Here is a 24105-nt window from a genome sequence, read left to right on the forward strand (position 1 = left end):
TACACCCATACTGCGTAACCTCAAGTCATGTATCTTCTATATTGTTGTACATTAATATTAGTTTGACAATTAGGGGGTTCAGTCCAGTATTGTGTTTACCCTTTTCTTAAATATTTATCTATAATAATTGGTAGTTCAAAGTACTTATTTTCCCACTTCTTTATTTTTCCACAGTATTTAACAGCGGTACACAATAGGAGAGAGACAGATAATATCTCATTTCATCGTTCATATAACCAATAAAGGAAAAGGGCAAAGTACGAGAGTCATATTATTAATTGTCCAAAGCAGGGATGGAGAGTGAGCTTGTGAGTTAGGCTGCAGTGGGTTAGCTGGTCAATACATATACTGAACATGTAACCACAGTAATGGTGGCCAGTAAAACAATGAATAAAAATGGAATATTGACAAATTAAACAGAAATTGTAGACCTTTAATCTTTTCCAACATGTCAACAGACACTTTACTTCAAATAAGTACAAAACATTTCAGTGTTAACTTCCTCTTTATCCCTGGTTGATGTACATTTTAGACCCTGTTCAGTGTGGATGGGGTATAGCATACATTTACAACAACAAAGATTGCCCTTCCCGTTTGTGTTCTTCACTCTGTTGAGCTCGTTTGTCTTCATTCCTAGGCACAGCACGTGGAACCACCATTGGCATGTAAAACATTCAATCTGAAACAAAACAAAGCATAACACGCTATAAATAATATCAAATATTAATGCGGTATGGTGAATTAGCCATCCATTGTGTTATATCATAAATTGTCTTACATGACGTCACTGTTGTCAAAAGATTATAAACATGTTAAATAAAGTTACTAACCCAGTCAGTCTTTCAGCCACATCCAGGTTCTTTATCAGTGGCACACATGAAGAAGGTGTTGGCCTTGTTGAACTCTGACATCATAAGCATGAACTGAACATATGGCTGTTCCACACAACTAAATAAAAATAAATAATTTACATTTACTTTGAATGAAATGTCATTACATACCAGACATTTTTAGTATATCCTCAGCCATTTCTTTTCGCAGTTGCTCCATGTGTTTTTGTGAAGGTTCTATATTAATTTGACAGGGGAAGTTCTGTCCAACTTCCTTGGCCATCTACACCAACAAATAAAATAGAGTTTTTGACCTAATTGCCATATAACAGCTAACCATTCATCATTGAAAACATAACTGGGGCGGCAGTGTAGCCTAGTGTTTAGAGCATTGGACTAGTAACCGAAAGGTTGCAAGTTCAAATCCCCGAGCTGACAAGGTACAAAATCTGTCGTTCTGGCCCTGAACAGGCAGTTAACCCACTGTTCCTAGGCCGTCATTGAAAATAAGAATTTGTTCTTAACTGACTTGCCTAGTAAAATAAAGGTAAAAAAAAAAACTATCAAACCTGCAATACAAAGACCCCCGCAGCTGAAGGTGTCCTGCTGCATGGTGGGAGTTATTTCCCCTCCTTTCCACCCCGTCATCTTTTCCATGGCAGGATCTTCTCATTTTGAAGTATTCTCTTTTTTTATGTAAACATAATGGAATTCTGATTAGTTATAGGCAAACGAATACACATGCCAAAACTGTATGATGATTTCCTTATCACTATAATCTAGTAGAGGTAATTTCCTTTATGCCCCATTCTACACAGCCTAAATTATCGGCACTGAACCATTTACAGGAGAATAATACAAGTAGCATATAGGATCCAACCCTATCACAGAGTGAATAAATGTAGAGTGTTTGTAGACTTTAAGAAAAAAATATTAAGTGGCAGGTTCATCAGTACGTGCTTAAAGAAAGTCATATCACATAGGTCACAGATGACAGTGCCCACCAAGTCTATGACAATAGAGAATGAATTGTAAGCACCAAAGTGTATTAAAGTGTGTCAAGAAAAGAGCCCCAATTTGGGGTCAGTGTTCTCCAGTAAAAAAGTGCTGGTTTAGATTAAAAACTATTGCCCTGTGTCCCTGTTCATAGGGGCATGAGAGACTAGTCAGTGGTAGAAGAGTTGGCACTTTATTGGCCCAAACACCCACAGACCCACAAGGTTGAGGTTACTCATGGACAGTAATTAGTCATTTTTCCTTTTTTTTGTTTGTTGCATTGACGCATTGTGTCTTCTAACTGTCCAAGAATAGGATCCAAAGTGTTAGGATATATTTATTCACATAAATACAAAGGAGGATGTCTCTCCTCATCCCTCTGGCACTTGAGTCAGACTGCCAGACTGTAAAAAACGTTATGATGGGGCCAGCAACGGAGTTCCCATTGACTAAGCACCACAGAGACCAATCAGGAGAGAATACATACAAGTCAAGGGTGCCAATTGAAAGTCAAGGGGTGTGTCTGTGCCTTTTGGATTAGTCTCTCTTTACAGAGAACCCCTGTGGTTCAAGTCAAGAGCTACCCTTCCCTTTCAGTCTGCTCTGCGCATGTCTGAAAGCGACAGAGCCAGCAGCCAAGAGAGTTTTTCACAGTATGTCATAAAAAATTATTACACTTATGAATGTATGTAAAATGCTAATATGTATTAGATCCAGGAAAATTGAATAAATATAGTCCACTGACTATATAAGGGTAGTCAGTGGACATTCTGAACCTAGTTTGCGGTCAGTAGGTCACATGACCAAGGAGCTATTGAAATTAGAAATATTGAACATTCATTATTAATTTAATATTTAGCCTAACTTAAACTGCCAGGTTTCCCAAATATTACTGGCAGGACCACAAGTTTACTTTCATATGATGGCTATTTTACCATTAATTGCGCATTAAAGGCGTTTCCACCACCATTTGTTGTATAATACATTTTACCGAAACAAAAAGATCCCACCATGTCGAACGAACAAATTATCTGTCGGCATTATTACAATTTTACCGTAAATTCCTGCATCCATCACAGCTGTCATTCTTTTAAAAAATATAGTTACGACTTTACTCGCATTAAATCTGTGGATGGAAACGGGGTTACAGACAGCAAATTAAATCAGCATTAACATATCAGTAAGCATGGCTTCGACGCTTGAACCAACAACTCCCTCATAAGATAAAAAATAAACAGGTAAAAGGACCCCGAAGATGTAAAATAGAGAGAGAAACCATAGCAGTCACATTCAGGTGCATGTGCACACATAGTGTAGTTAGACAGGCAGAAACACAGAGACCCAGTTGGTTGGGTTGAATGGGAACAAGTGTGAAGCCATGCACCATGGGTATAGAACGCTGACAGACTGCGTTGCCTGGTGGTGTGTGTGTTTGTGTTTCCACATGCCCCCAGGAGACCTGTGTTTCAACAGCTAACCTTTTGTTTGCACACCAAACAAGATATCATGTCAATAGAAACACAATGGTCGTCCATTTTCTCTGGTTTATAACTATGGACTTTTGAACCATACAGTATAAAATTATGCACAGACACAATGCTTTTTGACATGGAATTTACTTTGACTTAAAACATCTCTGTACAGGGTATGTCAGTTTACAAAAGGGTGAACTAGAAAGAACATACACCGTCAAAAGTAACACAAAGACAAATGTGTACAGTAATACATACAAATAAACCACTGTAGACATAAATAAATTATAGACTTAACTGTATGTACACCATTTACAGTACATGAGTTGGGGCACAAAATGACATCTTCAGCATATTAAAATGTCAAATAAAAAAATGTATTAATTAACCGTGACAAGTCACTGTCTATTTGTCGGAGAGAGGAAGGTTGTAATACAAACCATTTCATGCCAGAAACACTAGGATTTTACATGCAAAGCCAAGGTCTCTAAGGAATCTTAATCTACTGTATAACGACTCATATCCACATGCAACATTCAGAAGCATTTCCTTATTGAATGGTTGGTGTGAACTGTTTATTGGTGGGCTACTTGTTAGCAATTTATTTAATTGGTAGAGTGTACATACAACAGTAGAGGCATGACTGAGTAGAGTCTGAAAGAGAACCTTTCTCCCTTCTGTTGGTGGTCGTTCTCTAGTGTCCTGAGTCTGGGAGGTTAGTTCTGTGCAGTCTGGTCAGCTCTGGTCAGCTGATCTCTCAGTGCCTCTATGTTGGGCTGGTGCTGGTGATGGTTCCTGAGTCTAGGTCCTGAGATAGGACAAACAAGTCAACAATATGGTCAGAGTTAGGGTTGCAAAGCTACCGGTAATTTACAAAAGTTACTAGATTCTTCAGTAATAATGGCAATTAACAGATAATCTATGGAAACTATAGTGATTTATACTTGAATAACCAAAACATATTTGTATTCATATATAAAGTATACATTTATTATATTTGAGTTCATATTGTCCATGAGTTTCTAGTGGATAGACCACATGGTTCAAGAGAAAAGAGCCTAATTAATGAAAAAAAAGCATCTAATCAACAATGGCGTTATTTTCAGTGAACTCTGCAACTCCTCCAACTATTGTATTTTTTTCACTACAACCAGTTTGTACCCAAAACATTTACAGCAAAAACATGTTGATATAGTCAAATAAGTAAGTGAGTAAAAAATAGAAAGGATAGTTCATGCTGAAATCCTTACATTAAACACATACATTTACTAAGTTATATTTAGAATAAAGTTTTATAGCTTTGTCATTCATTTATTTATTTTAAAATCATCTTATTGAATTTGTTGTAATATATTTTACATGAGGCCATGCAGAGGGCCAGAGATAGTCAGCAGTACCCCAAAAGGCCACTAGATGTCATATGGTAAAATTCCATACATTTCTTGAAAGTTACAAAATTATAGTAGTTTACTGGTAGACTTTGAAAGTTTCCAGTAATATACTCTGCTTTTGCAACCCTAGTCAGACTGCAACATCATAAATCTCTTTTAGCGTCTGGAAAAGAGCAAGATAATCCAATCCATGATCTTACTGTGCTGCAGGACTGGTGAGATGTCGGGAGTGCAAAAAGTCTTGGTGGTGGCAGGACCCTCTCCTCCGGCTCCAATCACCTGGATGTCCAGCCTGTAGAGGGTGGCTAGCTGCAGACCTGACACTACCAGGACATTACGCTCCTGACAGAAGAGGGAAGATAACAATACAGGGGCTCATTAACTGTTAAAAGGGGGAGCTGGTTGGCTTTTTCCTATATGGATGTTTTGGTCACCTTACTCTACTACACCCCCCCCCCCCCCTTTTGCCGTGAAACTACTTATTTAAACTGCAACAAATCATGGGAATTTGTGAAAATGGAATACTTGGATTTTTTTTTTTTAATTGGAATTTTGATTTCCTGAGACAAATGGTCAGATTTGTTGCATAAAGGTGGGCTAATTCATTGAGTTGATATGGGTTTCCAGTTATGGTGGTACCCCACTGTGGAGACACTGGTTGAATCGACTTTGTTTCCACGTCATTTCAATGAAATTATGTTGAACCAACGTGGAAAAGACGCTGAAATGACGTCTGTGCCTGGTGGGACAGCACTATTTGGTTTTATACTGATGGACTTACTGGTGGTAGTATCTGGGACTGTGAGATTAGGCTGTTGGGAAGGTTGTTATGGCGACTGGCTGAGGTCACTTCCGCCCATGTGACCTGGAACCCGTGGAGCTGTCGGGGTGGAAGTGGCGCAGACACCTCCCATGTAAACACAGCTGTGACGTTACCCTTGTGGGCCATGAAGGAGGCGGTCAGGTTCTCTGCCTTGGACAGCACCTTCGGAGGAGGAGTTCCTATGGGACAAACATAAAGAGTGTTTGAGGAGACCAGTTTGAGCAAAGCAATGCGCAGAATTGCAAATCTTGATCACATAATGACGAGTCATTTAGGATGCAAGGTGATATGTAGATCAGTGTTTCAGTCTGACTTCAATGTAGTTCATCTCAAACATAGAGAGGTACACCAATGGACATGTGAACTGAAGGGTCACTAGGTCAATGACAAAGTGTCCAAAGTGGTCTTTGGGTGGTCAGTGGTGTCTCACCTTCCTGGCCGGGACAGGCTATGTGTTTGGGGCTCTTGGCCCTGATGCTGGCGCAGGAGGGGGTAAAGAAGAAGGTGGTTTCTGCTTGGGCACGTCCCTTAGTACCCAGTGGCTGGAGGTTCACTCTGTACTTACAGGAGAAGAGCAGGCCGGGGAGGCTGGCAAAGCCCTCCTATAAGAGGTTAAAGACAGCGGACACAGATATGATGAGAGCAGCCTATACTGTAACTCCAATAGAGATAAATACCCTTTGCCTTACTTGAAGTTTCACCATAACTTGTTTCACCATAAATCGGTTGTATGGCTGAATGAAACTGGTTACCTGTGTGATGATATTGTCCACTCCTTTGGTCTGGCTGTGTCCACAGTACTCTGGTACCCACTGGACACGATACCGAACTACAGTGGGATCTGAGAGAAATTGAAAGTAGTATAAATCAATAATCATTCATCATCAACTGCCGATTTGTCGAATAACACTGGTGATGAAGCACACATTGTCCTTTCAAAATAAGGACAATAAAGCTCAACTTGTTCAGACAGAACAGATTATTTGATGCAAAATGTAAGAAAAGCTGTTCCTCAGTTGGCTCTTTGTGTAACCCAGTGTGTGTGCTCTGGGTAACCCAGTGTGTGTGCTCTGGGTAGCCCAGTGTGTGCTCTGGGTAGCCCAGTGTGTGTGCTCTGGGTAGCCCAGTGTGTGTGCTCTGGGTAGCCCAGTGTGTGTGCTCTGGGTAACCCAGTGTGTGTGCTCTGGGTAACCCAGTGTGTGTGCTCTGGGTAGCCCAGTGTGTGCTCTGGGTAGCCCAGTGTGTGTGCTCTGGGTAGCCCAGTGTGTGTGCTCTGGGTAACCCAGTGTGTGTGCTCTGGGTAGCCCAGTGTGTGTGCTCTGGGTAGCCCAGTGTGTGTGCTCTGGGTAGCCCAGTGTGTGTGCTCTGGGTAGCCCAGTGTGTGTGCTCTGGGTAACCCAGTGTGTGTGCTCTGGGTAGCCCAGTGTGTGTGCTCTGGGTAACCCAGTGTGTGTGCTCTGGGTAGCCCAGTGTGTGTGCTCTGGGTAACCCAGTGTGTGTGCTCTGGGTAGCCCAGTGTGTGTGCTCTGGGTAGCCCAGTGTGTGTGCTCTGGGTAGCCCAGTGTGTGTGCTCTGGGTAGCCCAGTGTGTGTGCTCTGGGTAACCCAGTGTGTGTGCTCTGGGTAACCCAGTGTGTGTGCTCTGGGTAACCCAGTGTGTGTGCTCTGGGTAGCCCAGTGTGTGTGCTCTGGGTAGCCCAGTGTGTGTGCTCTGGGTAGCCCAGTGTGTGTGCTCTGGGTAGCCCAGTGTGTGTGCTCTGGGTAGCCCAGTGTGTGTGCTCTGGGTAGCCCAGTGTGTGTGCTCTGGGTAGCCCAGTGTGTGTGCTCTGGGTAGCCCAGTGTGTGTGCTCTGGGTAGCCCAGTGAGTCAGCGGTGCTAGCTTACTGTGCTCATGTTCCTGCATGAACAGGATTCAGGATGTACTTCTGTGCATCTTAACAGCTGGTAAGAAAGCAGCCTTTTGTTTGTTTAATTACCCACAAGCAGCCTGTACATTTACGATAATCTCTCTGTTTACATCACGATAGGGAGGTGGTGGTTAGAGGATTATTTCCTCAGCAGCACTGCTGTTCTTATCAAAGGCCAAATCAAATGTGTGTGTGTGTGTGCTTGCGTGCGTGCGTGTGTATGTGCCTATGAGTGCGTTCATTCATGCGTGTGTGGCTGTGTCTAGGTTTCTCCCTGCATACCTGTGCTCCTCTGCCAGTAGACCCGGACCTGCAGCTGGCCATCCTGGTAGAAGGGGGTGCCCACATCCAACACATCAGGGATAAGGCCCTCGGAGTCGGGAACCGGGCGGGCGCCAGGCCTCTGCTCCTCCCCTGATTGTGGAACAATGAAAATTGGAAAAAAGCGATGTCAGATCAGATGCAAACATACACTACATGCCAAAACACTATAGCTTTCCCTTTTAACCCTCATTTTGACAGGGTGTCATGCTGAGACGAAGGTCTCTTTCACAGATCAGCCCTGTATACACACCAATATACACATCAATACACAAAATGCAAAACACATTCATAGGAAACAAACACACCCTTCAGTAAAAAGGTCCTCAATTAGCCTTTTCCGTCAATCCAGATACCCAGATAATTTCTCAGCTGGGACATGATCAATGAGGGCACCATCCAATGTATATACAAAAGTATGTGGACACTCCTTCAAATTAGTGGATTTGGCTATGTCAGCCCCACCCGTTGCTGACAGACGTATGAAATCGAGCACACAGCCATGCAATCTCCATAGACAAACATTGGCAGTAGAATGGCCTTACTGAAGAGCTCAGTGACTTTCAACGTGGCACCATCATAAGATGACCCTTTTCAATAAGTCAGTTCGTCAAATTTCCGCCCAACTGTAATTGCAGTTATTGTGAAGTGGAAACGTCTAGGACCAACAACGGCTCAGCCACGAAGAGGTAGGCCACATAAGCTCACAGAATGGAACCACCGAGTGCTGAAGCGCATAAAAATCGCCTGTCCTCGGTTGCAACACTGACTACCAAGTTTCAAACTGCTTCTGGACGCAACGTCAGCACAAGAACTGCTAGTCTGGAGCTCCATGAAATGGGTTTCCATGGCCGAGCAGCCGCACACAAGCCTAAGATCAACATGCACAATGCCAAGCCTCGGCTGGAGTGGTGTAAAGTTCACCACTCCACCAAGTTATTTGGCCACTTTAGTTGTAATACAAACCTTATCAAAACAGGCCTATGGGCTATGTGTGTGACTATGATTAGAACTTTGATTACAATTGCATTGATGCTGAGTACCAGGCAGTTTGCAAGTTTGGTAGGCTAATAATGACCATCAGCAACATCAGAGCTTGGAGAAGCCTAATTACCGTGATAAACGGTATTAGACTGCAGTCATGACTCGTGACTGGTCATGTAGTGTATCACTCTTCCAACCTCAATATACTGGGTAAATATTTAATAGAGTTTGCAAAATTCTGTAAATCCTCCAACTGAGATTTCCTAGAAAAACCAGGGAACTTTGAGAATGTTCCCAGAATTTGGGGAGCCTAATTATCAAAAATGTTCCTTAGCAAATGACAGCTGATAAGCTTTGACTGTTGTTGACGTACTGTGTCGTGTGTTGAAGTGCAGGGTGGCTTTGGGACTCTTCAGTGGGGCCTGTCCCCAGTAGGACACGGCCTGTAGCTCCACACTGTAACTTCTTTTAGCTCGCAGACTCTCCAGCTCCACATAGCTCTGCCCCTGGATACACACACAGGACAGAGGGGTTATGGGGTCAGGAATGCCGTGCTGTGTCCTCTGCATCCACACAACAAAAAGTACAAAGTAGGTCCAATAACCACAGCAATAACTTGCCGGGAAATTTTCATTTTCCAAAACAGACAACAACTATACAATTGCTTGGTTTGGTGTGTAAGCACTAAGCACCATGCGATTGGAAGGTTTATGCCATCAAGGTCACACACACTGCCATTGTTTATCCTTACAACAAGCCATTTGTTGTGGCTTGAGGAAAGAAAGAACAGGCTTCCACTCTACTTGTCCCAGGGAATGTCCCATGTTAATGAGTGCCTACATGTCAAGGTAGAAAAAGGGTTCCAAAAGGGTTCTCTCCTATGGGGACAGCCGAAGAACCCTTTTCGTTTCTAGAACCCGACCGCCAAAGCCCCTCAGACCACATCATTCCATTTCTATTGGTATGACTGACCTACCACATGGGCCCAACATGTCAAGGTAGGGGCCTTACTCTACGACTTACCCCATTGACCATCTTCCTCCTCTTTGTCTTAGGTGGTGCTGTGGCCCCAGTGCTGCCTGTGGCCCAGCTCCAGGACACCTTGTAGTGGTGTACAGGGACATCCAGGTCTGAGGGGATGGACCAGCGCAGCCGGACCGACACCGCCCTCCCGCCAGGGCCAAAGGTCATGTTGGACACCCTCAGCTCAGATGGGGCAGGGGGGCCGGAGGGGTCTGGGGACGACATTATTAATCAATCAGGTGTCATTGGTCTGAAGTAGACATCAGTAGTGTTTCTATGTCAAACGGTTTTGTTATATTTCAGTCTTCTGTGATGTATATAAGTGTAACATTGGGATGCAAACTCAAAATGTAATACATTTAAACTCTATATCTGACATGGTACATTTCTCTTATTTTTGTAAAGCCCATAACCATGTGTGTGAGGTGTATACTTCAGTTTCAAAGTAGATTTGTACCAAAAAATCAACCTGTGTGACCCTGATTTAACCCACTGCAGTAAAAAGGTCAATCAATCATGGAGGCATTCTCACTGACAAATGCAGCACAGCTAATCCACACCGCACATCACCGCTGCCAAATACATTAAGCTTTAGTAACTGTCTATTAAAGCTATTCATACATTGACTGGAAGGTATTACAGCTCTAGGGGGCTTAAGCACAATAAAGCACTTCAGAAATGGCCAAAAGCCAATGTAATTAGTCTGTATTCATCTTCATTACAGCCAGTGCAATATCACCCCAGGTTGTTTAAGCCAGCCTCACACACACACACACACACACACACGCAAGCTAGACACACAAACAAACACACACGCACACCTTTCTTGGTGTGGATGTGGCGACTGGGAGTGGTGAACCCTCTGGTCCCGTGGACGTTCACTGCTGCCACTCTGAACTGGTACCACCGGCCTGCCCGGATGTCAGCCAGCCGCGCTTTCTCCTCTGTGGTCTAGAGAGAGAGAGAGACAGAGAGTTGTTTAACTTCACGAACAATCAATACATTGCCACACAGTGAACTCTAAGTAGATTACATTAATTTGTCCCCTTATAATCAACTAAATCCAGTATTAATAAGTGAGCGTCCCCCAAAAAAGGCTGACTAACCTGTGCTACCACCTCCCACTGCGTAGCAGCATCCTCACTGGGTTGTATCCCGTAGTTCCACCTCCTCTGGACCACGTAGATGACCGGCTCGGCCGACACGTTGAATCGGGAGGACCAGCTCACCTCCATCTGGCCAGACCTCAGCTCCTCAAAACTCAGCTCCTTCCTGGGCTTCAGAGGTGCTCCTGGAAGGGTGAAGTGGGTCGTTTCAAGGTCATGTGATCATTCGATTTTAGTCATTGAGCAGATGTTCTTATCCAGAGCAATTAGTTGTTTTTTTTACATAGTTAGCTCAGGGAATCGAACCTTCCAATGACGTCAGTGAATTATCTAAGAGAAAGCTCGTTTTTTATCTCATCTTTGAATTGGCCGACAAATTGGTTGCAGATAATATATTGGTTGTAACCAACCAACAAAAAATGTATGTACTGAAGTTTCCTGTCTATTTTACTAAACATACTGTGTGTACTGGAGGTTGCTGTACCTTTGTTAAGGTTCTTGGGAGGTTGGCAGGTGTGCCCACAGCCGTTGGAACAGCACTTCTTCTGGGCAGAGCACTCTCTGTCCTCCTCGCATCCCTCCACACACGCCGCCGCAAATCCGCTGGCCTTCTCAGGGGCAGGGCAGTCACCCTGCTTCACTGCCACCACCGAGCGCAGGAACTCACAACTCGTCACACACTCCCAGTGCTTCTTGGGAATTGAGCGCTGGGGTGGAGGATTGGGGGACAGAGAGAGAGAGTGTTGGAAAGCATAGATGCTTTACTACTAAAATAACATGCAGAAAAACTGTACAGAAACTGTAGGAAAAAAATCTGTTTCCGATTACTTACTGATTAAGGAAATTGAAGAAGCACTGAGGTAAAATATGCCTGTGTCAGATTACTTTTGCCAAGAAAATGTCTATGGAGGAGAATCTGAACTGAACTCTACTAATTTAGCCTCTCAACATGAAGCCTCTCCTCAGCGTGTTCCTCCCCCCTAACTTAACGAAGTGGGAGGCTGTCAAAAGTCATCGTACCTCACAAAGCTCCCGACACTGGCTCTTCAGGTCCCAGGAGGCCTTGCAGGGTTCCAGGCACTTTGAAGGTGAGAGAAACAGAGATGGAGGTGAGGACTTGTTACACCTTCCATGTCACCACAGGAGATTTCTGAAGCAGCTTAATAAATTAAAAATGTGTCACCACGGTATTAAAAAAAAATACTTGAATACTTCTTCTGACCTCAATCTCCCTCAATATAACAGCAAAAAGTGTTACCACAAACTTTAGCAGCTTGAGGTTTATTGGGAGGAATCTTTGTATGCATCTGACATCTGTGGCTTTGTCGGTGTTCCTGACTCTCTTGAGGAAAGAACAGCTAAAGAACTTGACAGTCGGTTGCTGGACCCACATTTAATTTGGGGAACATCAATTTAAGGGAAATAAATAGGATGTTTGAAAATCAAAGAACACCACTCTTCCACAGTGTGTTTGTTATTAACTATGTGCCTCTGTAGTGGCTTGTAAATCTGTACTGCTGTCCTTGTCCCCTGAGAGACACTCTTCCTGCATGAGTAACCCAGGATAGGCTGCCCAGGGGAATATTCACATTTCCAATTTCATGCTGCAATGAAACACCATGGTTGGTAGCCATGGAGGAAGGCAGTGGGGAATGTTGCATCACAATGTACCGTAAGGCTGGTGACTCTCAGGGTAATTTGAAAGTTACCATATTAGAGTAACAATATCCATTTGATATCCAGGTTTAACTATGCTGAACACAAATATAAAATGCAACATGCAACAATTTCAATGATTTTACTGAGTTACATTTCATATGAGACAATCAGTCAATTAAAAAAAAAAAATAGGCCCTAATCTATAGATTTCACATGACTGAGAAGGGGTGCAGCCATGGGTGGGCATGGTAGGGCATAGACCCACCCACTTGGGAGCCAGGCCTAGCCAATCAGAACAGGTTTTTCCCCACAAAAAGGGATTTATTACAGACAGAAATACTCCTCAGTTTCATCAACTGACTGGGTGGCTGGTCTCAGATGATCCCGCAGGTGAAGAAGCCGGATGTGGAGGTCCTGAGCTGGAGTTGTTACACGTGGTCTGTGGTTGTGAGGCCGGTTGGACGTACTGGCAAATTTTCTAAAAAAACGCTGGGGGCGGCTTATGGTAGAGAAATTAACATTAAATTCTCTGGAAACAGCTCTGGTGGACATTCCTGCAGTCAGCATGCCAATTGTACACTCCCTCAAAACTTGAGACATCTGTGGCATTGTGTTGTGTGACAAAACTGCACATTTTAGAGTGGCCTTTTATTGTCCCCAGCACACGGTGTACCTTTGTAATCATCATGCTGTTTAATCAGCTTCTTGATATACCACACCTGTCAGGTGGATGGATTGTCTTGGCAATATCTGGGATCTTTTTCAGCTCATGAAACATGTTGCGTTTATATTTGTGTTCAGTATATAAACTCGGTATGCTTATGGTTATTATTTCTTACTTACTTATGCCTTGACACAAGTAAAACAGCATGTCCAATACACAACCTACAACCTTCTAGAGAAAACCTCAACCATGTAATGCGTTGTTGAAGGTTTTCAATGCGTGAAGATCGGAGTTGTCCTGGAGCAACGTTTTGGTCGGAATAAGAGTGGGAAACACATTTATCTTCAGTTGCTGTGAAAACATGAGCAAGTGTGTGTGTGTGTGTGTGTGTGAGCGTGTGTATGTGTGTGTGTGAGTAATTGTGCGAGGGGTGGAATGGGGTGGAGAGTGCTGGTAGTTGTCGGAAACTCTGAATAACGTGAAGGAAGGAGGCACACGTTTAAATACAGCTGAGGTGCCCACTTTATGGAGGGGAAAATGCGGAGACCCTGCAGAGCTCGCGCCAGGCCCCACTGCTACTTGTATGGAAGGAACATCCTGAAACTGCTACAGGCTGACATTGTACCCTTTCCCATTCACTAACACATGCTCATACATTCAACTAGCTCTCTCTTAACCCTCTACTCTCCTGTAGTACCCTGTCCTCGCTTTATCTCTCCTACAGTCCCTCCATACTACAGTGTACTGCATGTCTAAAGCTCACCCATAGATCCTCGGCTCCCTGCCATAGCCTAGTACCATGTCGTACTATGACTGTCCCTGTCCTGTCATCTCTTATCTCCCTTCTCTGGTCTCCAACCTGAGATTCTTCCTCTAATCCCAACTGACGCTCAGACTCTCTCGTCTCCTCGTTCTTATTGTGCCTCTCGGCTACGCTTCGTTTTCCGCCCCATTTCAAACTCAAACCAAGCATTCCATTCCACTAGCAACCGACCGCAAATAAAGCAGAGCTCTAGGACTCTAATAGAATGCCTAGGAATTTACAGAACACCTAAGGACTCTCTTCCACTGATGGAAAAAGACAAAGGAGTATTACCGCTTGATGGCAGAAATTTGATAGACATTTGAAAGTCAATAATGCTTACTCTTAATTTTGAACACAGGAAAACCTGCTCTGTTTTTACAAAGGAACCAGGGAAAACTTGAAAAGCACCAGCAGGGTGCACATGGCCATTTCAGTATGCAGTAGGACAAGACTGAACCGTTTCCTCTCTGAACGACAGTAGATAATGGCCTCAGTGACTTCTGACCGTGCATAACGCTGCTGTTCTGTTTGCGTGGTGAAGACTGAGCCTGCTTCTCAAACGGTACCCTGTTCTCTATATAGTGCACTCCTTTTGACCAGCGCCATATGGGCCCTGGTCAAAATAAATGCACTAAATAGGGAAACGGGTGCCGTTTGGGATGCACGCTGGCTGTACTGTAGCACACAGCAGTGTTTGATACCGTGCCCAGATGACACCCTCCCTGGAGAAAAAAAGACCCTGCCTTTGTCTCTCCCTTCCTGTTTCTACAAATTGAACAGGCTTTGGGGGGTTCCAGAGTCTTTCACAAGAGGACAAGCCTGTGCCAGCTCTCTGTAGTGCTAACACTGTTCATTATTTCACATGGTCATGTCTGTGGTGGAAGGAAGAAGATGTGGTGTGTTAGAAATGGCACCCTATTGCCTGCATAGGGCTCTGGTCAAAAGTAGTGCGCTATATATGGAATAGGGTGCCATTTCAGCCTTGTTTTTAGTCCTTAGGGCCACATCATCCCAACTGCTAGACCAGTAAGTGTTAGTTGGTACACTAATGACTCCCAAGTGCTGCCTAAATGCCAATCTGAAAGAGCCTTGGCTTGTCGTGAGGTGATAAAAAAATAATGACTTCAACTAAGCATTCATATCTGCAGAGCTGAGAGGCTGACGGGCAGCCCGGTGTAATGGCATGGCAATTATAACCGTCCACAGCTCTCCTAAATGAGGCACTGAAGCGATCCTGTCATCCCCTGCTAAAGCCTTTGAATGAAGATGTGACCGGACTCTATTGTGTCAGACTATGGTAATCATCTATAGTAGCCTTAATTGACTGCCTGCCTCGACGAGATAGTGACAGGCAGATTAACAGTCACTCATCATTACCAGGGAGGTCCATAGAGACAACGTGATGCTGAGTGTGCATGGGCAAAGTACAGGATGATCGGACTATTGTGACCAAACATTATCATAGCTCTACTGGATGTAATCACTGAGGGCATTAAAAAATGGCATCACTGTTGTTGTCTCCGATGCGTTGTGGGTGGACTTTTAGGGTAGCCGTAAACACTGCTGCAAGCAATCACCAAATGCAGACATGCGATGGCTTACGCAGCGAATCAAATCATTGCCTGTAATCAAATACTGCAAAACATGAGGGTCTGACTTCCAATTTTGTGGTTGAGTTGGAGCTACAGATTACATAGTAGGCAGTGGCATTTCAGGAAGACCTTAAATCAGACTGAAATCCTTGAGCAGCCAATCAAATCTAATGTTGAGTTCTGGTGCTATACTGAACCATTGGTGATACGTAACTGAACTGAAAGCAAAGCAAGATTACTTTTAAAGTGAGACCGCAGAGACATTAAGATCTCCTTAGTGAGAATAAATTGATTCTTCATCTCCACTTCAGAGCCTCTAATTTGGCAATTAGCTACCATGTAATGAACATTCCACAACGAAGAGGATTCTAATTGGCTGTGTTCTTTCTTAACGAGAATAGAATATCATTATGACTTTCTTAACGAGAATAAAATAGTATTATCATCACTCCTCAAGAAAACAAGGAGAGCGCTGAAATGTATAATTGTATTATTTATTTTATGCTCAGTTTCACCATTAAAAACAGAGCAAAAAAAACAGCACATCGGTTTGGGCCTAGTGTGGAAGATGCGATCATGCTACAGGGATTGACCTGGTTTAAAGTTTGAGTGAAAACTCTCTCTGTTCTGGAGTTCTGGAGAAATCTGCTGAGCAGTTGGCCAAATGTTTTCATGGATCCACCAAGAGAGGTCAGCGGCGGGCTGACTGTGTTTCTGCTGTGAGCCTACCCTGGGTTCTGTCTGTCTGTCTGTCTGTCTGTCTGTCTGTCTGTCTGTCTGTCTGTCTGTCTGTCTGTCTGTCTGTCTGTTTCAGAAAGAGACGCGTGTTGTGCTTTTCTCCCACACGGTGACACAAACACACAACTAACCGGAGTATTATACTGTAGTAAACAAAGTAACAAAACAATCACAAAGACAATTCGAAACTAATTAGGAATGTGGCTTCAGAATAAATAGCTACGAGTGTGAATGTGTTATTGAAAAAAACATTATTCAATTTATCAAAAACATATGAGATAATATTGTTCATAATGGTATTTGATTGCTGTTTGCATGATGAGATATGACAACTGTGCAACCATTCTATTGGCGTATACTACAATATACTGAAGCCTGTGGAAAAAGCACAAAGGCAACATGTCAGCTTCACTTCTGTACACTGTGGGGATAGTATACTGAAGGGCTGTTAGAGAACGTTACTGTCCTCATTACCAAAGATGAGTGGACCTCTGTACCCAAAGACAATTATGACCTCCAGAAAGGGATATGCAGAAATGTATTTGATGAAAATACAAAGTGGAGAGACTAAGAGCTTAACAGCCAAGCATCCATCTAAAGCACCTGTCGCGATACGTTGCAATCATATATTTTGTAGGCTCTATGATCTACAGAGGAACAGTACATAGCTAGCTGCAGTATATTGGCTGACAGTGATGTATGGTATTGCATGGTACATAGAGTACTGTGTAAGAACCAATATGACAATGATTTATCCTGCTATTTGTTCAGCTGCTGACTTTCCCTGAGAGCTTTTCCACTCTGAAAATAGATCATTCAGTTTTGTATGATTTCCGTCATGTTAGGTATGGTATGCATGTAAACATCAGTACGTTACCTTGGCACACTGTCTATGATTTTGACACCAGCCCAGGGATCCATTGTTCTGAAAGAAAAGAAGAGAGTAGAGGACAGTCAGTAGTGTAATTACTAGGGAGAGTAGAGGACAGTCAGTAGTATAATTACTAGGGGGAGAAGAGAGTAGAGGACAGTCAGTAGTATAATTACCAGGGGGAGAAGAGAGTAGAGGACAGTCAGTAGTGTAATTACCAGAGGGAGAAGAGAGTAGAGGACAGTCAGTAGTGTAATTACCAGGGGGAGAAGAGAGTAGAGGACAGTCAGTAGTATAATTACTAGGGAGAGTAGAGAGTAGAGGACAGTCAGTAGTATAATTACTAGGGGGAGAAGAGAGTAGAGGACAGTCAGTAGTGTAATTACTAGGGGGAGAAGAGAGTAGAGGACACTCAGTAGTATAATTACTAGGGAGAGTAGAGAGTAGTGGACAGTCAGTAGTGTAATTACTAGGGAGGGAAGAGAGTAGAGGACCGTCAGTAGTAAACTCGGCAAAAAACGAAACGTTCTCTCAGTGTCAACTGATTTATTTTCAGCAAACTTAACATGTGTAAATATTTGTATGAACATAAGATTCAACAACTGAGACATAAACTGAACATTTTGCACCGATATATGACTAACAGAAATGGAATAATATGTCCCTGAACAAAGGGGGGTTCAAAATCAAAAGTAACAGTCAGTATCTGGTTTGGCCACCAGATGCATTAAGTACTGCAGAGCATCTCCTCCTCATGGACTGCACCAGATCTGCCAGTTCTTGCTGTGAGATGTTACGCCACTCTTCCATCAAGGCACCTGCAAGTTCCCAGACATTTCTGGGGGGAATGGCCCTAGCCCTCACCCTCCGATCCAACAGGTCCCAGACGTGCTTAATGGGATTGAGATCCGGGTTCTTCGCTGGCCATGGCAGAACACTGACATTCCTGTCTTACAGGAAATCACTCACATAACGAGCAGTATGGCTGGTGGCATTGTCATGCTGGAGGGTCATGTCAGGATGAGCCTACAGGAAGGGTACCACATGAGGGAGGAGGATGTCTTCCCTGTAACGCACAGTGTTGAGAGTGCCTGCAATGACAACAAGCTCAGTCCGATGATGCTGTGACACACCGCCCCAGACCATGACGGACCCTCCACCTCCAAATCGATCCTGCTCCAGAGTACAGGCCTCGGTGTAATGCTCATTCCTTCGACGATAAACGCGAATCCGACCATCACACCTGGTGAGACAAAAACCCTGACTCGTCTGTGAAGAACACTTTTTGCCAGTCCTGTCTGGTCCAGCGATGGTGGGTTTGTGTCCATAGGCGACATTGTTGCCGGTGATGTCTGGTGAGGACCTGCCTTACAACAGACCTACAAGCCCTCAGTTCAGACTCTCTCAGCCTGTTGCGGACAGTCTGAGCACTGATGGAGGGATTGTGCGTTCCTTGTGTAACTCGGGCAGTTGTTGCCATCCTGTACCTGTCCCGGAGGTGTGATGTTCGGATGTACCGATCCTGTGCATGTGTTGTTACATGTGGTCTGCCACTGCGAAGACGATCAGCTGTCCGTCTTGTCTCCCTGTAGTGCTGTCTTAGGCATCTCACAGTACAGACATTGCAATTTATTGCTCTAGCTACATCTGCAGTCCTCATGCCTCCTTGCAGCATTCCTAAGGCACGTTCACACAGATGTGTACAGTGCAGGCAAGGCTAAAGACAGATAGTCATCTGACCTCTCTGTCATTATCAGGTCAATGAATGTCTGCATCCCAAATGGCACCATATTTCCATTATAGTGCACTACTTTTGAACAGGGCCTATAGGGCTCTGGTCAAAAGTATTGCACTATGAAGGGAATAGGATATTATTTGGGACTCAGCAATTCATCATACCCATGTTATGAAGGCTCCCATGGCAGCCCAAGGGACATGAAAGACAGAACAGATAAAGGTGGAATAAAACAAATTTTAAAAAGATGAGGACATTTTGTTATGTCACTTTGACTAAATGAGTGGAGCACAATGTGACCTCTGACGCAAATCAGAACTAGTCTCACAAGTCAGACAATAGTTTTCCGAAATATTACATGTGAAAGAGTGAAAATCAATGGTAAGGCTACACCCTAAATATATAATAATATATAATATATATCCCATTTAGCAGACGCTTTTGTCCAAAGCGACTTACAAGTCGGCTGGGGCCACTACTTTTACATATGGGTGGCCCCAGCGGGAATCGAACCCACGACGCTTGGCGTTGCAAGCGCCATGCTCTACCGACTGAGCCACACAGGACCCAAATGGCACCCTATTTCTTATATAGTGCACTACTTTTTACCAGAGCCCTGTGGGCCCTGGTAAAAAGTAGTGCACTACATAGGGAATGTGTGTCATTTGGGATGCAAGCCTAAATTTGAACCACCTCAAAGCAGACTCTAATGGTCCTGTCCAACAACTATAATCCAGATTGATGGTGGCATTAACATGATTTGAATTCACTGTCTGACGTAGATTATGTCATGTTAAAAAAAATCTCAGAAAGGGACTTTTCAATATGGAAAGCTTACGATAGATTCAACAATCTGTACCAAGATGTATTTCCATGGCTGCTTCCAGCAGAGACCTTTCAAACAATATGCTTCATTTTAGTCACGTTCACCTGTCCATTACTATGTGTCGAATTGATGAAAACATATAGCTGAAGCGTACTGAAGCTAAACCCAAGTCTGGCAATAAGAATTAGCCATTTTATAGGCTGACATGACATAGTATCCTATCCACTCCTACAATGGGTAGACTTGATCTACAATCTATGACAGGAATTCCATCGCAGAGGGAATAGATGGGCTGCCCTTGCAATCTAACATTGACCCTGCTACATGATCCGTGGGAAGTAGTGATTAAACAGGTTAAAGGTCATATCCTGACCCTTAGAGAGGTCACAAGTGCTTAACAGTGTGGCTAATGATGTGATGTCAGTGCAGTTCCAGTCCTATGATAATAAACCATAGCTAATAGCCATGTGTCTCACTAGTTCACCATTCCATATTCCCTATGGAGCAATTCATTCAGTCAACTATATAGGCCTACTATATGGGAGTATACTAGTGGGTATTCTCACAGGACCATCCTTCTGAATCATGAGGCTGAATAGTGAGTAACTGGGCATGTTCACTGCTAAGGCTTAGTTATCTCCATGTACTGTCTGTTTTACTTGATTTGATTTGATTTCACCTTTATTTAACCAGGTAGGCTAGTTGAGAACAAGTTCTCATTTGCAACTGTGACCTGGCCAAGATAAAGCAAAGCAGTGCAAAACAAACAACAACACATGGTTACACATGGAATAAACAAATATACAAATATACAGTCAATAACACAATAGAAAAAAATATATATACAGAGTGTGCACTTGAGGTAAGATTAGAGAGGTAAGGCAATAAATAGGCCGTAGTGGCGAAGTAATTACAATTTAGCAATTAAACACTGCCGTGATAGATGTGCAGAAGATGAACTTGCAAGTAGAGATACTGGGGTGCAAAGGAGCAACAACAAAAAATAACATATGGCAATGAGGTAGTTGGATGGGCTATTTACAGATGTCATCTGTAAATCCAAGGAGGAGAACATGAACTTGATCATGTGGCCTGGGTGGCTCAGTCACAGTGTCATAGGCTTGGGACTGGAGGGGTAGTGAAGGGCTTGATATGGACATAATTTGGATAACAAGCTTCTCTCTCTCCATCAGCCAGTAGGTTGCTCCACTTCTCAATGCAGAATCAGATTTAAAAATGGGACATGGTAAAGAGAACTTTCTAATGAGGAGTACAGTGTACAGACAGTTTCCTCTGTCAGAACATGATACTGAACTCATTCCATTGATTGTGTCTAGTTTGCTTGCAAACTTACCAAATCTAAAGCACTTATTGTGAGGCCAAAACCAAGCTTCAGTTATCAGTTAATAATCAACTAAATAAATAAACCAAAAGCAAAACAAGAAAAACAAACATTCTCTTATCAATAATGGGATGGTCTATTTCAAGCACATTCTGGTTTATTAATTCATTTGCGCATAAAAAGCAAAGGGAATATTATCTAATGCAGTAGAAACAAATCGGATTGCCTGCGTTTGATCCAACTTTGACTTTATTCCATGAAGACAGCAGCATGCTTGCCCGCTTGTTTTGGCCTTACCTCCACCTGAGATTGTTTGGAGAGCGTCGCTATGCGCGTGCTGTGCAAGCTGAGGCACCTGGACGCACATCTCCCTCGGTAGACGTCGTTCATCGACCGGGTCTCGTCTTCCCTCTTCGTCTTCGCATTGACACTCAAGAACAAGATACTCCACCAACAAAGACTCGCAAATACACCTCGACTTTTGAATAATGACATGGTCTAGGCCTTTTCTCCTGCGTGTGTTTCCCCTCGTAGCAACGGGACGGGTTTGTGACAGTTTGTGGATGCAGCCCGGGAAACTGAGGAAACTTCTATGTCGAAGGGAGGAGCCAGGGTCTGAGCTCAGCCTGCCATTGGAAGACAACTATCATAAAAGGCAAATGATCTCAGGCATGATGTGTGTGATGAGTTTGGACCGTTGCCGTCTAGTTGTTTAATTGCTGACATATTTGAAGTTATGACTGGCAAATAGCCTCCAAAAATTACAATTTAAATGTAAGGGCTAATCTACCTCACGCGATAAAACCAGGTTGAGTATTATCTTTAATGATACTGTCCTGCTTCAAGTGAAGAAGGCATTTTGATAAAGGGTAATAATAACACGTGAACAAAATCGACAGATTCCACCCCTCAGCGCTCCTGTTCACCTGCCACTCACTACACCTGTTTATGGTCTTTCCCAATACATTTTCTGGGGCCAAAAAAACAACATAGAACTGCAGCAATCACTTCATAAATATTCTTAAATGTTATCCTTGACTGTACTGAAAAACAAATTTTCTACATATTCATTGTGTCTTATTTGGGATTCCTCCCTTCGTTTTCACTAATTCATTCATTAAGTAATTCATCCATTCTTCCATTCATTCATTCATTGAAACTTACCTGACTAACAATAGTTAGTATAGCATAGTAGTTCTCTAGTAGAATCAGTTTGTTGCCTCATGGAAATCTATCTGGGGGGCGGGAAGTTACACAGCTTCCAGGGAACCCCATCATTTTCACCGGTAGCAGAAAACAACATTTTAATGGGCAAAACTATAAAAACTAACCACTACCATATCTCACAAAGTATCTCTCCATGTTTTGGCACCGTTTTCTTGCCCACGGAAAGGAGAGAATATGACGTGTAGGAAATATTGAAGAAATCCTCCCGTAGTTGGTATTTTTTTGGTCATGCTCATTGAAAAATAGTCTCTGCTTGGAGCATTAGCCTCCTGTGGTGATAATGACTGGCCCATACCTCTTCTATGTTAGGTTTTATAGAGTGGAGCTGTGCGGAATCACAGCAGATGTGCTGTCTACTAACTACAGTGTCATAATTAGTCTACAGGTGAGGAGTGTTTTCTGACACTGGCTGCAGTTCAGAACCAGAGTCAGGTTCAATCTGTCCATTCACAGTAGCTTTAGTTTACACAGAGGGAAGATTGCGGAGAGTGAATGATGAAGGGTTTGGTAACTCAGTCTGTCTTCTGTCATTTGGACCACAATTGCATGTTTAAATGCAATCATGTATTTAGTAGAAATGGCATGGGGACCCTCTCAAGTCAAATCAATTCGAATCTAACTGTATTTAACACATGCGCCGAATACAACAAGTGTAGACTTTACCGTGGAAATGCTTACTTACAAGCGTATAACCAACAGTGCAGTTCAAGAAGAAGAAAGTATTCAACAAGTAGGCTAAAATAAACAGTAATAATAAAAAGTAACACAATAAGAATAACATTAATGGGGCTAAATACAGGTGGCACTGTTACCGAGTCATTGTGCGGGGGTACAGGCTAGTTGAGGTAATCTGTACATGTAGGTGGGGGCGAAGTGACTATGTATGGGTAACAAACAAACAGCGAGTAACAGCGAGTAGCAGCAGTGTACAAGGTCCACGATCAGCTCCTTTGTCTTGTTCACATTGAGGGAGAGGTTGTTGTCCTGGCACCACACTGCCAGTTCTCTGACCTCCTCCCTATAGGCCGTCTCATCGCTGTCGGTGATCAGGCCTATCACTGTTGTGTCGTCAGCCAACTTAATGATGGCGTTGGAGTCGTGTTTGGCCACGCAGTTGTGGGTGAACAGGGAATACAGGAGGGGACTAAGTACACACCCGTGAAGAGTCCCAGTGTTAAGGATCAGTGTGGCATACGTGTTGTTGCCTACTCTTACCACCTGGGGGCGGCCCGTCAGGAAGTCCAGGATCCAGTTGCAGAGGGAAGCTAAGGACTCCCAGAGTCCTTAGCTTAGTGATGAGCTTTGTGGGCACTATGGTGTTGAAAGCTAAGCTGTAGTCGATGAACAGCATTCTCACATAGGTGTTCCTTTTGTCCAGGTGAGAAAGGGCGATGTGGAGTGCGATTGAGATTGTGTCATCTGTGGATCTGTTGGGGTGGTATGTGAATTAGAGTAGGTCTGAGGTGTCTGGAAGGATGCTGTTGATGTGAGCCATGACCAGCCTTTCAAGCACTTCATGGCTACCGACGTGTCCTTGGTCATGCAACGCTGAGTCACGGCGTGTGACTATATCTTAAAGGGGCAATCCACAGATGCTACATCCATTTTTGGGCTTATAAAATAAGAAGACTATAACATATAAATGCCTCATTTATAATGCCTCAGAACCAAAGCTTGTTTTACTTCAATATGTGCAAACATTGTAAATGTAAACAAACACTATATAGCCTCCACATAAACTTAAAACTAGATTTTTTCATTCCTTGCATCAAGAGCTCTGCATTTTTACCAACA

At 43.4% G+C, this 24105-nt stretch overlaps 1 protein-coding gene across 1 annotated transcript; it reads right to left on the bottom strand.

Moving 5' to 3' along the window:
- Nucleotides 1–3432: 3432 nt before the first annotated feature.
- LOC135542533 (anosmin-1-like) lies at nt 3433–21640 on the bottom strand. Its single transcript, XM_064969565.1, has 14 exons — nt 21382–21640; nt 17188–17235; nt 11873–11932; nt 11337–11559; nt 10853–11037; nt 10568–10697; nt 9747–9958; nt 9097–9229; nt 7701–7832; nt 6265–6353; nt 5943–6114; nt 5471–5691; nt 4890–5031; nt 3433–4106 (listed from the first exon to the last, which is right to left on the bottom strand). Exons 1-14 carry the CDS (start codon nt 21577–21579, stop codon nt 4015–4017), a joined length of 2037 nt encoding a protein of 678 aa, XP_064825637.1. The 5' UTR covers nt 21580–21640; the 3' UTR covers nt 3433–4014.
- Between the last annotated feature and the right edge of the window lie 2465 nt (nt 21641–24105).

This window comes from Oncorhynchus masou, chromosome 6 (assembly GCF_036934945.1).
Source record: "Oncorhynchus masou masou isolate Uvic2021 chromosome 6, UVic_Omas_1.1, whole genome shotgun sequence".
NCBI lineage: Eukaryota > Metazoa > Chordata > Actinopteri > Salmoniformes > Salmonidae > Oncorhynchus > Oncorhynchus masou.